Source organism: Camellia sinensis, chromosome 7, assembly GCF_055761805.1.
Source record: "Camellia sinensis isolate YWXY chromosome 7, ASM5576180v1, whole genome shotgun sequence".
Classification (NCBI taxonomy): domain Eukaryota; kingdom Viridiplantae; phylum Streptophyta; class Magnoliopsida; order Ericales; family Theaceae; genus Camellia; species Camellia sinensis.
The window spans coordinates 66,917,076-66,930,319 of record NC_138967.1 but is presented as its reverse complement, the minus strand read 5'-3'; the positions used below and the strand labels follow the sequence as shown (position 1 = coordinate 66,930,319).

Genomic DNA, 13,244 nt, shown 5'->3' with positions numbered 1-13,244 from the left:
AAGTCCACAGGCAGGCTTCCACATTATCGGTAACAAAATAAAAAGAATCAAGCTAGTGAATTATAGACCCCAAAAAAAAAAAAAAAAAACTACCAATTGATTAAATAACTTGTGTGAACAAACTTACTTCATTGCCTCCCAGGTTTTTAAAGAATTGAACAAAATTATTCATCTGGTGGTGGTTCTAGTTGTCCCTTGTCATTGCAAGAAAGATATTTGACCATTGCACAATCAAAGGGAACTTTGTGATTGCATCCCTAATCTCAGGGATGTTAAATTGCAAAACTAGAGCAGGGTTGCGTAAAAGAGCAAAAATTTGTGCCAGAAAAAAAAAATACATATCAGCGAAATATCTAAAACCAAAAATAAACAAACAAATTAAAAAATGAAATTGTTGCTCACCATTAATGCATAAAAGCAGCCAGAAATCTCCTTTCTAGGATGGAGATTATCCTTGAACTTTGTCATTGAAGAGTGCATGTATGAAAACATAGCAGCCCCCCACGCATAATTTTTTATTTCATTGACGTTTTCCAAGAGAGGAAGAAACAAGACTGAAACATGAGCTCCGGCTGGATCTGGAGCTATAACATACCCAATGACGTATAGCACATACGCCCGAACATACCAATCAAATTCTAGACTGTTCTCCTCAACATGAGGGGGGACAGTCATAAAAACTTCCCTCAGCCATCTTAAAGAAACATTTGAGGTAGTCACCTCCTTCCCCTTCTTGATAACTCTCAATATGTTACTCAATCCCAAATATGTCTTACATATTTGGGCAGGGTCAGAATCATCCCATCCAGTGACAGGCCTACTGTGGGTACTTGTATCAAGCTTAATACGTGGCAAGCCCACATCACCAAAACCCCACCCACGTGGCAGACCAATAAGGCACCACGTCGGGCATGTCGCATGTTTACTACATGGCGAGCCCTACGGGCGTCATGTGCCAAGGCAACCAAAACTATATGCTTAGCCTAAGCGGGAGCATATATACAAGCCCAAATATATCTAGATATGAAGAGCCCTGCAACAGGCAGCACCATGGCCCCGCAGGGCCCATGGTCCTTCATACCTAGCTCCAAGGCCAAACAACAATACAATTAGCCCCCGGCTCACTTGTATTTGGATTGATAAACAATGGCTCTCCTAAACATTGAGATAGGCCTGCGGCCCATTCTCTTACTTGATCACTCAGAAGCAAGCCCCTCTCTTAAACATTGAGTTAAGCCCGCGGCCCATTCTCCTACTTGGTCACTTGGAAGCGAGCCCTTGGCTCTCTTAAACACTAAGGTGGGCCCTGGCCCATTTATCTACTTGGATGCCTGGGTTGGGAGCAGGACCCGGGCACTACTGCTCGGGATCATCAGAGGATACTGGACTGGCAGCTGAGGTCATGCGATCGTCGAGATAGTTGTCTTCTTGCTAAGACAACTCTATCTTGACCAGGCTTGGAGAAGAGGCAACAATGACCTTACGTTCATGTCATCCGATGCATATACGAAACGTTACTTTCTGCCTGCCACGAAACGTTGCTCTCCGCCTGCCGGCAAGCCACAGACGGCAGAAGGGCTTATATCACTTCTGGCAGGGTTGAGGAGAACGAGCCACCTGTCCAACAGTTTGCTTGGGCTCCAATACTCCTGCGGCCTATATAACGTATCGTATATGCAGCGAGACACAACAACAACAATACAACCAAGTTCCATGCTAAAACACTCCCTCATACTTTATATTAGTGTTCAAAGGTCTGTCACTGCCAACCTCTCCCTCTCCAAGCTTGCCTTGACCTCCTCCTCTCCACCTCCGGTGATCCCAAGCCATCGAAGTGCCCGCCATCTTCCCGGACTACCTCTAACCACACCTCTCACCCACACCTACCATCTACGAGAAACCCGGTTATATATAATATATCCTCTAACCCAAAAACAAGGGTATGAGGATCAGCGACCCCCCAAACTTAAAGCAGGCATCATTTACATCATATTTACTAATCATTGCAGAAATCAAAGGTAAATTTAACCCAAGATCAAGTGCTAAATTTCTAAAATAATCAAAGTCACTCCCTGTCAACTTGTTGAGGACTCTACCATCAAGAGTCCATCTCTGCAAGTTGTTCAGAAGGCTAGTGGTGTGTAGCTACATAGAAAAATTAAAAGGGTTAGCAAAACAAAACAATATAACAAAAGACAAAAACTAAAATTATTTCGATCATAGTAAACACCAAGGGTGGAGGCAGGATTTCATCATATTAAGGGGGCCAAAGGATGGCATCAGAGTAAGTTACTAAACTATTTAGCCCCCCATGGTCATCAAAGCAAGTTACTAAACTATTTAGCCCCCATGGTGAACACCCTGTTTGGTTTGATTTTCAGAAACTTGTTTCAGAATTTTTTTCTAAATAATTTAAACCTAATTTGATGAAAGAAATTAAAAAAATAAAAAATACTTATCATTTTTACACTATTTTACCTTTAAAATTTTTTAAATGATTTTCAAAAAAAATTTCTGAGAAACAAACCAAACAAGAGATAGACAGTGTATTCAAAAGTATTTAAGAGAGAAAGAGTTTCTCAAAACCAAAAAAAAAATCTGAAAGGTTTGATATTCATAAACTTATTTCAAAATTTTTTTCTAAATAATTTAAACTAATTTGATGAAATAAATTTAAAAAAATAAAAAAAATACTTACCATTTTTACATTATTTTACCTTTAAAAATTTAAAAATAATTTTCAAAATTTTTTTTTTGAGAAACAAACCAAACAAGAGATAGACAGAGTACTCAAAAGTATTTACGAGAGAGTTTCTCAAAAAAAAATTCTGAAAGACAAACCAAACAAGAGACAGACAGAGTATTCAAAAGTATTTAAGAGAGAGAGAGAGCGAGAGAGAGGAAACTCACAACAGCCATCGGTAGTTGTAGTCGAATATTGAAAGAGACACAGCGCGCGCACGCGTGCGAGAGAGAGAGAGAGAGAGAGAGCCAGAGAGGAGAGCAATACAGAAGAGCCAGAGAGAGAAAGCTATACATACATTCGCCCAATTTCAAATTGTAAACTATAGGGCACAGTCTGAGCCAGGCCCAAAATATTTTTGGCCTTCAGAGGCCCACACAATAAAAAATAAGGCTTGTTTGGTTTGGATCTGAAAATAATTTGGGCCCACGTAATTTATAGAGCCCCTGCACAAAAAAGAAACCCATCAGCAGAATGATTTAAGAGCCCCCTAAATAAATTAAACAACCATTTAGGCCAGGCCCAAAATGTTTTCGGCCTTCAGAGGCCCACACATATTTGGGACCTTCGAAGGCACACAATAAAGAACAAAGCCATTTTGGTTGGATTTGAAAATAATTTGAGCCGACTTAATTTCTAGAGCCCTAGCCCAAAAAGAAACACAACTGCAATGACTTCAGAGCCCATTAAACAAATTAAACAAATATTTAGGCCAGCCCAAAATATTTTCAAAATTCAGAGGCCTACAGAATAAAAAATAAGGCGTTTTTGGTTTGGATCTGAAAATAATTTGGGCCGACTTAATTTCTAAAGCCCCAGCAGAAAAAGAAACCCAACTACAGAATGACTTCAGAGCCCACTAAATAAATTAAACAACAATTTAGGCCAGGCCCAATTTTTAGCCCTCAGAGGCCCACACAAGTAGTTGGAGCCTTCAGAGGCCCACTCAATAAAAAATAAGGCCGGTTTGGTTTGGATCTAAAAATAATTTGGGCTGACTTAATTTCTAGAGCCCAGCCAACCACAGAATGACTTCAGAATTTGGTACCCAAAAAAAAAAAATTATATATATAAGACTATATCAAGTAAAATGCATGGTTATTCAAATTAGGGGTGTTCGCGGATCAATTTTGTGCAGGTTGCGGTTCATTTTTGACCCGCTCGCATGTATGCGGTTTGGGGAAATGTCAAACCGCAACCGCCCGCAATGCGGTTTGCGGTTTGTGCAGATAGGGTTTGCGGATGTGCGAACGGTTACGGACGGTTTGCGGTTTGGATATTTTCCTTTAAAAATTAATTTTTAAGTTTTTTTTCCCCATTTTATAAATATTTATTTTGGGTAATTTTCTTTCAATTTTCTAAAATGCTCCAACATTAATAATTAATGAATTAAAATTCAGATTCAATTTCATTCAGATTCAATTCAGATTATAAATATAAAAAAAAAAATCAGATTCAATTTCAAAAAAAAAAATTCAGATTCAATTTCAATTCAAATTCAATAACACCCACCCAGAGTAAGTAATTAACAGAGTAACAGAATAGCAGCAGCAGAATAGCAAATTCAATTCAGATTCAAAAAAAAATTCAGATACAATTTGAAGAAAAAAATTCAGATTCAATTTAAATATAACATAATAGCAGCAGAATAGCAGAACCAGAATAGCAAATTTCAGATTCAATATCCACTTCTAAAATTCAATTAAAATTCAAACAGACAAACCCACCCACCAGATTCAATCCACTTTGGCAATATCATATGACTTCTTTGAGATTCATAAGATTTTGAACTCATCAGCTTTTGCACTCATCAGCTTTTGCTTACACCAAGAAAAGTCAGCGTGAAACACACCCTACGAATTATTAACAAATCAAATTTTATTTTTTAAATGGAAAAAAACTTAAGATCCAGTTTCTTTGTACACTTTGTGAAGTAAATTTGTTCACCTTTTATTTCCCCCAACAATTTTATTATTTATTTTTTTAAGAAATGAAAATTCAAACACAATATACACTTCTCATGAACAAATTGTAGAACTCCTAATCAAACAAATTGTTCAGATCAGACTATGAACGACATTTTGAAACAACAGCAGCAAAGTGTATATGCGGGCACTCAAATTAAAGTTTACTTGCAAATGTAAACCAAAGACTTGTTTTTTTATTATTATTATTTTAATAGACCCAGACTTGCAGTCAAAAACAAAAACACAGATCGGGGAGAGAGAGATGAGAAGATGAAGGTCGAACGGTGCGAGTTGTGCAGCTGAAAAACGAGAGAGGGTGAGACAGATCTGATTGCCTAAAAAAAAACACAGATCGGGGAGAGAGAGTGAGACAGAGACAGAGATACAAATCACAGATCGGGGAGAGAGAGCGAGACAGAGAGAGCCTTACCTCAGAGTTGCCGGAGAGAGAGAGAGAGAGAGAGAGTCATTGCGAAAGGTCGATCGTCGCAGATGAAAAACGAGAGAGAGATGAGATGAGATGAGAATAGGGATGGCAATGGATAACCTACCCTGTGGGTATCCATGGAGACCCAACCCAAATACATGGGTTTTCCCCACTTTTTCTTATCTATTGGGTAGGGTAGGTGATATTCTTTAAATATCCACAGGGGATGGGTTGGGGATGGGTACCCACTAATTTCCCCATATGTTTTTTTTTTTTTTTTTTTTTTTTTAAGATTCACAACTAAAACTAAATATACATTCAATCTTTTTTTTTTTTTAATTTATTTTTTCAGGTTCACAACCAATTTTCTTTTTTTTCTTTTTTTTTTTTTTTTTTTTTTAAGATCCACAACCAAAGCTAAATATACCTCCAATCTTTTTTTATTTTATTTTTAAGGTTCACAACCATTTTTTTTTTAATTTTTAAGATTCACAACAAAAGCTAAATATAAATTTAATTTTTTTCCTTTTTTTAATTTTTTTTAAGGTTCACAACCATTTTTTTTTTTTTTTTAAGATTCACAACCAAAGCTAAATATATATTTAATTTTTTTTTCTTTTTTTTTTTAATTTTTTTTTAAGGTTCACAACCATTCTTTTTTTTTTTTTTTTTTTTTTTTTTTAAGATTCACAACCAAAGCTATACATTCAATCTTATTTTATTTTATTTGGCTCAACAATAAAATCAAATACACATTAATTAACATTGTCACATTATTCTTGTCAAATTTTATGCATATCTAGAATTTTTTAAATTTATTTAAAAAAAATTAAGGACATTGTCTAGTGTAGGTTTCGGTTTGCTTTTCTATGTTATTTTATTTTGTTGTGTATTGTAATTTTCAGAATGGTTTGCTTGTTCTGAAATTTTAATTAACGAGTATGAATCTATTTGTTTTATGTTATCACACAATTTATACAACATATATATATATATATATATATATATATATATATGAATGTATTTGAAAATAAGGAAATTGTAGAGAATCAAAACAAGCATGAGTTGTGATTGGTTAGAAATGATAGGTACATAGATTTATTTGCTAGAAAAACAAAAAAGGGGATACAAAGTCATACTAAATAATTTTTTTTAAATTAAAAGAATTTTTCTTAGTTATGAACAGATTTAACTGAAATCAGCTTGTTTCCCAATGTTATGCTTCATTTATTTAGATAGAAAATATTTTTTAATGAAAAATATTTTTTATAAAAAAAATTCAAAATATATTTTTTTATATTTGGTGGTGGTGGTGATGGAACGAAGGTGAAAGTAGAAATTGTTACATAGTGGTGGGGTGATGGCGGCAGTGATGATGGTAGTGGCTATGGTGATGGTAGTGTGACAGTGAAAGTGAGAATAGTGGTGATGGTGTTGTGAAATTAGTAAAAATTTAATTGAAAAAATATTTTTTGTTTTTTAAAAGTAACAAACAACAAAATTCGTAGGAGACTAAAGGAAGAAGATGGATGATGGATTGGGTGTGGTAATACATAGATATCTTAAAATGAGTGGTTCAGATTTGTTAAAGGTATAATTAGATTTTGGATAAATTAAAATGAATTGTTCAAATTTGCTAAGAGAAAGATGGTTTAATGTCTAAATTGTCCGTGGCTAACAATTCCTTGTTTATGCCCTGATGCAATTTAATATGAGTCTTATAACACTTTCTTCAAACAAACTTTTTGATTTTCTCAAAATTATATATTTGATTATTATAAAACAAACTTTTTAATTAATTAATTAATGTGTATTTGATTTTGTTGTTGAACCAAATAAAATAAAATAAGATTGAATGTATATTTAGCTTTTGTTGTGAACCTTAAAAAAATAAAAAATAAAATAAAAAAATAAGTTGTTAACATTAAATATATTAAAAAAGAAAGAAAAAAGATTGAAGATATATTTAGCTAAAACCTTTATAAAAAAAAGACAAAAGAAAAACAAGAAGGTTGTTAACATTAAATATATTAAAAAAGAAAGAAAAAAGATTGAAGGTATATTTAACTTTTGTTGTGAACCTTAAATAAAAAATAAAAAAATAATAAAAAAAAAATTATTAACATTAAATATATTAAAAAAGAAAGAAAAAAGATTGAAGGTATATTTAACTTTTGTTGTGAACCTTAAAAAAAATAAATAAATAAATAAAAAAAAAATAAATAAATAAATAAAAATTGTTAACATTAAATATATTAAAAAAGAAAGAAAAAAGATTGAAGGTATATTTAACTTTTGTTGTGAACCTTAAAAAAAATAAAAATAAAAAAAAATTTTAAAAAAAATTGTTAACATTAAATATATTTAAAAAGAAAGAAAAAAGATTGAAGGTATATTTAGTTTTTGTTGTGAACCTAAAAAAAAAAAAAAAAAAAAAAAAAGAAAAAAAAAAAGTGGTTGTTAACATTAAATATAAAAAATAAAAATGGGGATTAAAGTGGGTTGGGGAAAATCCATACCCATTAAAAAATGGGGAGGGTGGTACCCATGGGGAATGGGGAATGGGGAATGGGGAAAATTTATTATAAGGGAATGGGGATGGGGAATAAATATCCACCCCATTGCCCCCCATTGCCATTCCTAGATGAGAAGATGAAGAGAGCTCCCTCTCAGTGCTCTCAGTGAGATGAGAGTGAGATTAGGGTTTTGTTTTGTTCTCAATTGGTTTTGTTTGGGGCAAAAAATATACATGGATGATGGAATATGAACGGTCCAGCTTAAAAAAAAAAAAAAAAAGAAAGAAAGTTAGTGCGGGCCGTTGTGGGTGGGTGCGGGTCATACTCACGATCCGCCCTCAATCCGAAAAATTAAAATATTTTAAATCATACTCTATTTTATTGTATTTGTGAAATCGTCTATACATGTGCGGGTAAGATCGGGTAAGGTAGATTGTGCGGGTCGGATAATCTTATACCCAGCACTAATTCAAATGATAGTAAACAAACAAATAGCAAAAACATTTAGCAAAAAAATAAACAACCAACCACAACTTAAAGCACAATTGTTTGAATTTGAAAATGTATAAAAAAAAAAAAATGTCCATGCCTACAACCAAACTGAAAAATTAAGACAAAAAAAAAACAAGATAGAAGATTTTTGAAATCCTTAAATTAGGACAAAAACAAACAGGATAGAAGACAATTAAAATATTCCTAGGTTTCTTTTTGTCAAATTTTTGATATATAAGAATTTATTTTTGTCAAACTAATTTTATTTTTTTAAAATTTCAAGTAAACTCTTATAAAATATATTTTCAAAAACAAAAAAACAAACTCATAAAACAAAGAAATTGAATTTTAGCGATATAACATCATAAAAAATGCCTGCAATTCGAGGAGGAATTTGGCTTCATCTTCGTGTTTGGATCATCTTCATCATGGCTTCGGGTTGATCTTCTTCATCTTCTTTTGATGGTTTTCATTAGGGTTTCGGGTGTGGATCAATTTTTAGAGAGAGGGATTGGAGAACAGGTTCAGAACAGAAGGAGAGACAGATCAAAGAGGGAGAGAGAGGATCATTTTGGTTAGGGTTAGGGTTTCGATCGTTGGATAAAAGGGTTTAGAACGGAGGAAGAGAGAGGTCGAAGAAGAAGACGGTGGGAAAAAGGAGAGAGATAGGGGGTTTCTCTCTTGATCTCTCAATTTCTTTCTCTCAATATCTAGGAACCCAGATCGGAAAGGTTCGCCGGTGGGGGTTGCGTGGTTGTCATGTGGAGTGTGGCAGCAGAGAGGGTAGAGAGAAGGATAGGAGAACAGGTTCAGAACAGAGGGAGGCATAGATCGAAGATGGAGAGGATCATTTTGGTTAGAGTTAGAGTTAGGGTTAGGGTTTCGATCGTTGGAGAAGAGGATTTAGAACAGAGGGAGAGGAAGACGGTAATGGCGGTTTGCCATGGAAGAGGTTCACCGGTGGAATGCGAGGCAGAGAGAACAGAGAGACAATGATGACGGTTTGCAACGGTGGGCTCTCTCTCTCTCTCAAGAGATAGACAAACTATTCTTAGGAGATGAACAGGTAGAAAAAAATTCTATTTATTTTTTTTATCTTACCGGTAAGATTATTTTTTTATTTATTCTATTTTTATTTCTCTTGATGTAAGAAGAGGAGAAAGAAAAATAGGTAGTCTTTGATTTATTTTTTAAATTTCGATTTAAAAGTGAAAATTTAAGGTAGCGTTTGATAACGTTTACGGTTTTAGTTTATATTTACAAAATTTTATTAATTAGTTTTTGTTTATTTTTTTAAAAAAAAACATAAACTACAACCGCATTTGGTTTAAACAAAATGTTTGAAAATTTTAAAAAATATATTTGTTCAGACCTAAAATATTTATATTTATTTTTTATTATTTATGACAATAGGATCATGCACACTATAATTAAAAAAAATAATTCAAAAAAAATTATTTGAAAAACAAATTAATTGAAAAAACAAATAATTGAAAAATATATGGGCTTGTTTGGTTTGTTTTTGGAAGAGTTGTTTTTGAAAAAAATTTGAGAGAGTTGTTTTAGAAATTTTTTGGTTTGTTTGGTTGTATATTTTGAGAGATAAATTTTTTGTGGGAGTTTGGGATGATTTGATATTTTAAAAGAATTTAGTAGATGTGTGTGAGAGAAAAAGTGATTGAGAAGGAGAGAGGAGAGAGAAAAAGTGATTGATTGATGTGTAAGAGAGAGAAAGTGATTTTGGAAATTTTTTGAGAAAAATCTCAAACCAAACAATTTTTGAGAAATTTTTTTTCTAAAACTCATCTCTCAAATTCAAACCAAACAATATTTGGAAAAAAAATTGTTAGTCAAATTTTTAAATTTCTCTTTAAAAATCAACGTAAACTCATTTTTTAAGTTTACGTTTTTTCCTCAAATTTACAAACTAAGACAACTATTTATAAACAAAAAAAATTATCAAACAAAACTTTATGGCAATTTTTTAAATTTTTGTAAATATAAAATAAAAACGAAATGGTTGCCAAACAAGTCTTAAGAGTTTGTTTGATATGGCTTTTAAAACTCTTTTCAAGATTTTTTTTGACTTTGGAAACAGTTTATCTCCTAAATGGAAGATCTCCGAGAGGCTTTCTTCATCCTAATAACAAGAAGTTAAAATTACTTGGATCGAGTGTTTCGTGAGGAACAAAAATGACGATCCAATTGAACGAGAGAGAGAATGAGAAAGGGAGAGCAAGAGTAACATGAGTGAAATGTGAAGCTTGTTGGAGAAGCTTTTTGCTACTTTGGCATACAAAATATGATGCTGACATAAGCGAAATGGTGCCAAAACCAAAATTGGTTCTACGTGTGGTGGACATTCAATCGGGTTGGGTTCAAGCTAGATTGGTATATATATATACCATTATTAAATCATGCCCGACCCGACTCAAGATGGGGCATTTTTTCAATTTTTTTTTTACCATATGATAGGATATTAGGAGTTAGTAAGTTAAATTATAAAGAAAATGTTGTAATCATTCTATTGACTCTAGTCATAAACATTTGATATTCTCACTGCACCAAAAAATATCTGCATGAACCACTAGTCTAATCTTACTCACTTAACAATGGCCTCATTTGAGAAGTTGTTTATTTTAGTAGGCTATTTTAGTTTTTGACTATTTTAGGAGGTTAAAAATTTTATGTGTTGAGAAAATGGTTGGATTTGTTTGTAGTTAGATATGATATTTGTGAGAGAAAATATGAAATGATTGTGGATTTAATGTGACATTTTGTCTTATTGACTATTTTAGCCTATTTTGTCTTTTTGTGAATTTTAAATCTCGTTTGTCAACTATATATTTTAGTCAAAAAGTCATTATAAGTTATCACATCACTCTCTCTATTTTTCTACACATCTTTTCGTAAAAAGTCAAAAAATTACTAAAATAATTTGTTCCTAAACGAGTTCCCAAACAGGGCCATTGTATACAATAATTGCTTTTTAAGATTCAAGGTTATTAAATTGCTCTTTGAGAATTTTCAAATAAGTCAAATTTTTTTTTGTCATTAATGATATTGTTTTTTTTTTATTTATTTATAAATTAAAGTTCCATTTGTTTCGATATAAAATAATTTTAATAGTCTTTTTTTTTTAACGGTGAGGTTAGACCTGTGGGGTCCATCATGGGTCATGTTTCGATCATCTAAATTAGGGGGTGTGCAAAAATCCCAATTACCTGTGAACCTGCCTGGACCTGCCCAACCCATTATTCATACGGAAGGTCTCAACCACTTTAACGGTCAACTGCGGTTTCATTTTGAAAAATTTCATCAATTTTCTGTCGGTGGTCGGATTTAAACAAAAAAAATATAAATATTATAACCGACCGGCCGAATTATATACAGTGATTGTATTGTATTTGAATAATACTATATGTATTAATTGATATATTAATTAGTGTATTAATGGATAGTGTGGGTATAATTTTAGAAATTTTAGGTCTTTATAATTTATATAATAGGTTGAATCATAATTTTAAAATGACAATATTATATGTTGATACACTAATTAATATACCAATTCATACATTTGCAGGTTCAATGTTAATGTTGGTGACTATGACAGATGACAACAAATAAATGAATTTTTTTTATAGCTTATGAAACCCTAAACGTTGAATTAAATACCACATAAATATATATAATTATGGTTGTCTGTGATAATACATCATATAATAATAATAATAATAATAATAATAATAATAATAATAAATGGTATATAATTATTTTAAGATTTGGACCAAAGTAAAATGACACAAAAAAAGTTAGCCAACGCATTCCCACATAATTTATTGCAATTCCTTCATTACCTGCATAGTTCTCCTTACAATTTTACCTAATACATCCCTTCTAAACGACATGGGCACAACTAGTCGACCCCACTAATTTGAAGCACTATGGCCAATTTTAGAGCTCTTCATGTGATCTATTGAAGGTTGCACAGATCTTCAAGCAAAAACTAGTGTCTCGAGCAATGAGTTGCTAGCAAGTCAGTTAGCTCCATGCAAACCTGTGCAAGCAACCTCACCAGCCACGTATAAATCGTGCACATTTGTCTCACCTTGTAGCCCTGTACGAACTCCTCCACATATGTAATGAGTAGCGGGAACCACTGGAATTGGTTGATGGTAGGGCTGTACAAAAAATTGATTGACCCAGTCAAATCGTTCAATCTGAACCGAACCGTTGAACAACGGTCGGCTTCATTAGGTGCAGCGATCGGTTCTCGGTTGAAAACATTGAAAAAATATTAATTATCGGTCGGCCACAGTTGCATTAAAAAAATAATGGTTTCCTAAATTTTCCAAAAAAATATTTAGGTGGCGACTCTAAAATCTGGCAAAGCAGTATATTTTTTGCATTTTATTCAAAACATCAATTTTCTAAAAAGAATTGCCGGATTTGGACTCTTTGGTGTTTATCTAATTCACATTGTACTTGTGAGATCAGATTCAGAACCACAGGTAGAGTTCGAATTGAAGGGCATGTCGTCTTCCGAAAGGAACGCGAAAAGACGAGCTACAAAAGGTCATATGCAATTCGTCAATCTCTCTCCATATGTGTGTTTGTCCATAATTCAATATTCATAGTGAAAGATAGTTTGATTTCTCTAAAAATGGAGTTATTTGATGTAGGCTTTAGTTTTTTTGTAACATTGTTTGATGTTGTATAGAGTACGAAATGATTTTGTAATAATATAAGGAATTGAATAGAATAGATAAAATATATACCAGGAGATGTAGAGACAATATAATGAATCTATATATATTAAAAATAACCTTCTACGGCATGCAAAATTATGCCATGAAAAGTGTAGTGATTTATGGCAAGTAAAAAAATATCGTAAAATATTATACATGGAATACAAAGTGTGTCATAGATATATTATAAACAACCTTTTACTGCATGCAAAATTATGTTATGAAAATTACTTTTTAATTTCAATTGTAAAATGGATGATGATTTTACTATGGCACGAATGATTTTATCTGGAACTCCTCTGAATGAACCGTACATACAATATCGTTTGTTTGTGTTGGCAAAGAAAGAAA

At 32.6% G+C, this 13,244-nt stretch overlaps 1 protein-coding gene and 1 long non-coding RNA gene across 5 annotated transcripts in view; both read right to left on the bottom strand.

Moving 5' to 3' along the window:
- LOC114308709 (uncharacterized) overlaps positions 1 to 7,908 on the bottom strand; it is a 35,235-nt gene extending 27,327 nt beyond the window's left edge. Inside the window, exons 1-2 of one of the 4 annotated variants that reach the window (XM_082878078.1) lie at positions 7,789 to 7,908; positions 5,141 to 5,237 (exon numbers count right to left, since the gene is read on the bottom strand). In XM_082878078.1, coding sequence (XP_082734204.1) covers positions 5,141 to 5,237; positions 7,789 to 7,888 — 197 coding nt within the window. In that variant the 5' untranslated portion in view covers positions 7,889 to 7,908. The remainder of the gene's footprint in view (positions 1 to 5,140; positions 5,238 to 7,788) is intronic. The other 3 variants (XM_082878076.1, XM_082878079.1, XM_082878077.1) reach the window with 3 other exon arrangements.
- On the bottom strand, positions 769 to 2,145 carry LOC145795138 (uncharacterized). The gene is made up of 2 exons (XR_014335450.1): positions 1,884 to 2,145; positions 769 to 817 (listed from the first exon to the last, which is right to left on the bottom strand). It is a non-coding gene; the product is annotated as an uncharacterized LOC145795138 (long non-coding RNA).
- Positions 7,909 to 13,244: the final 5,336 nt, after the last annotated feature.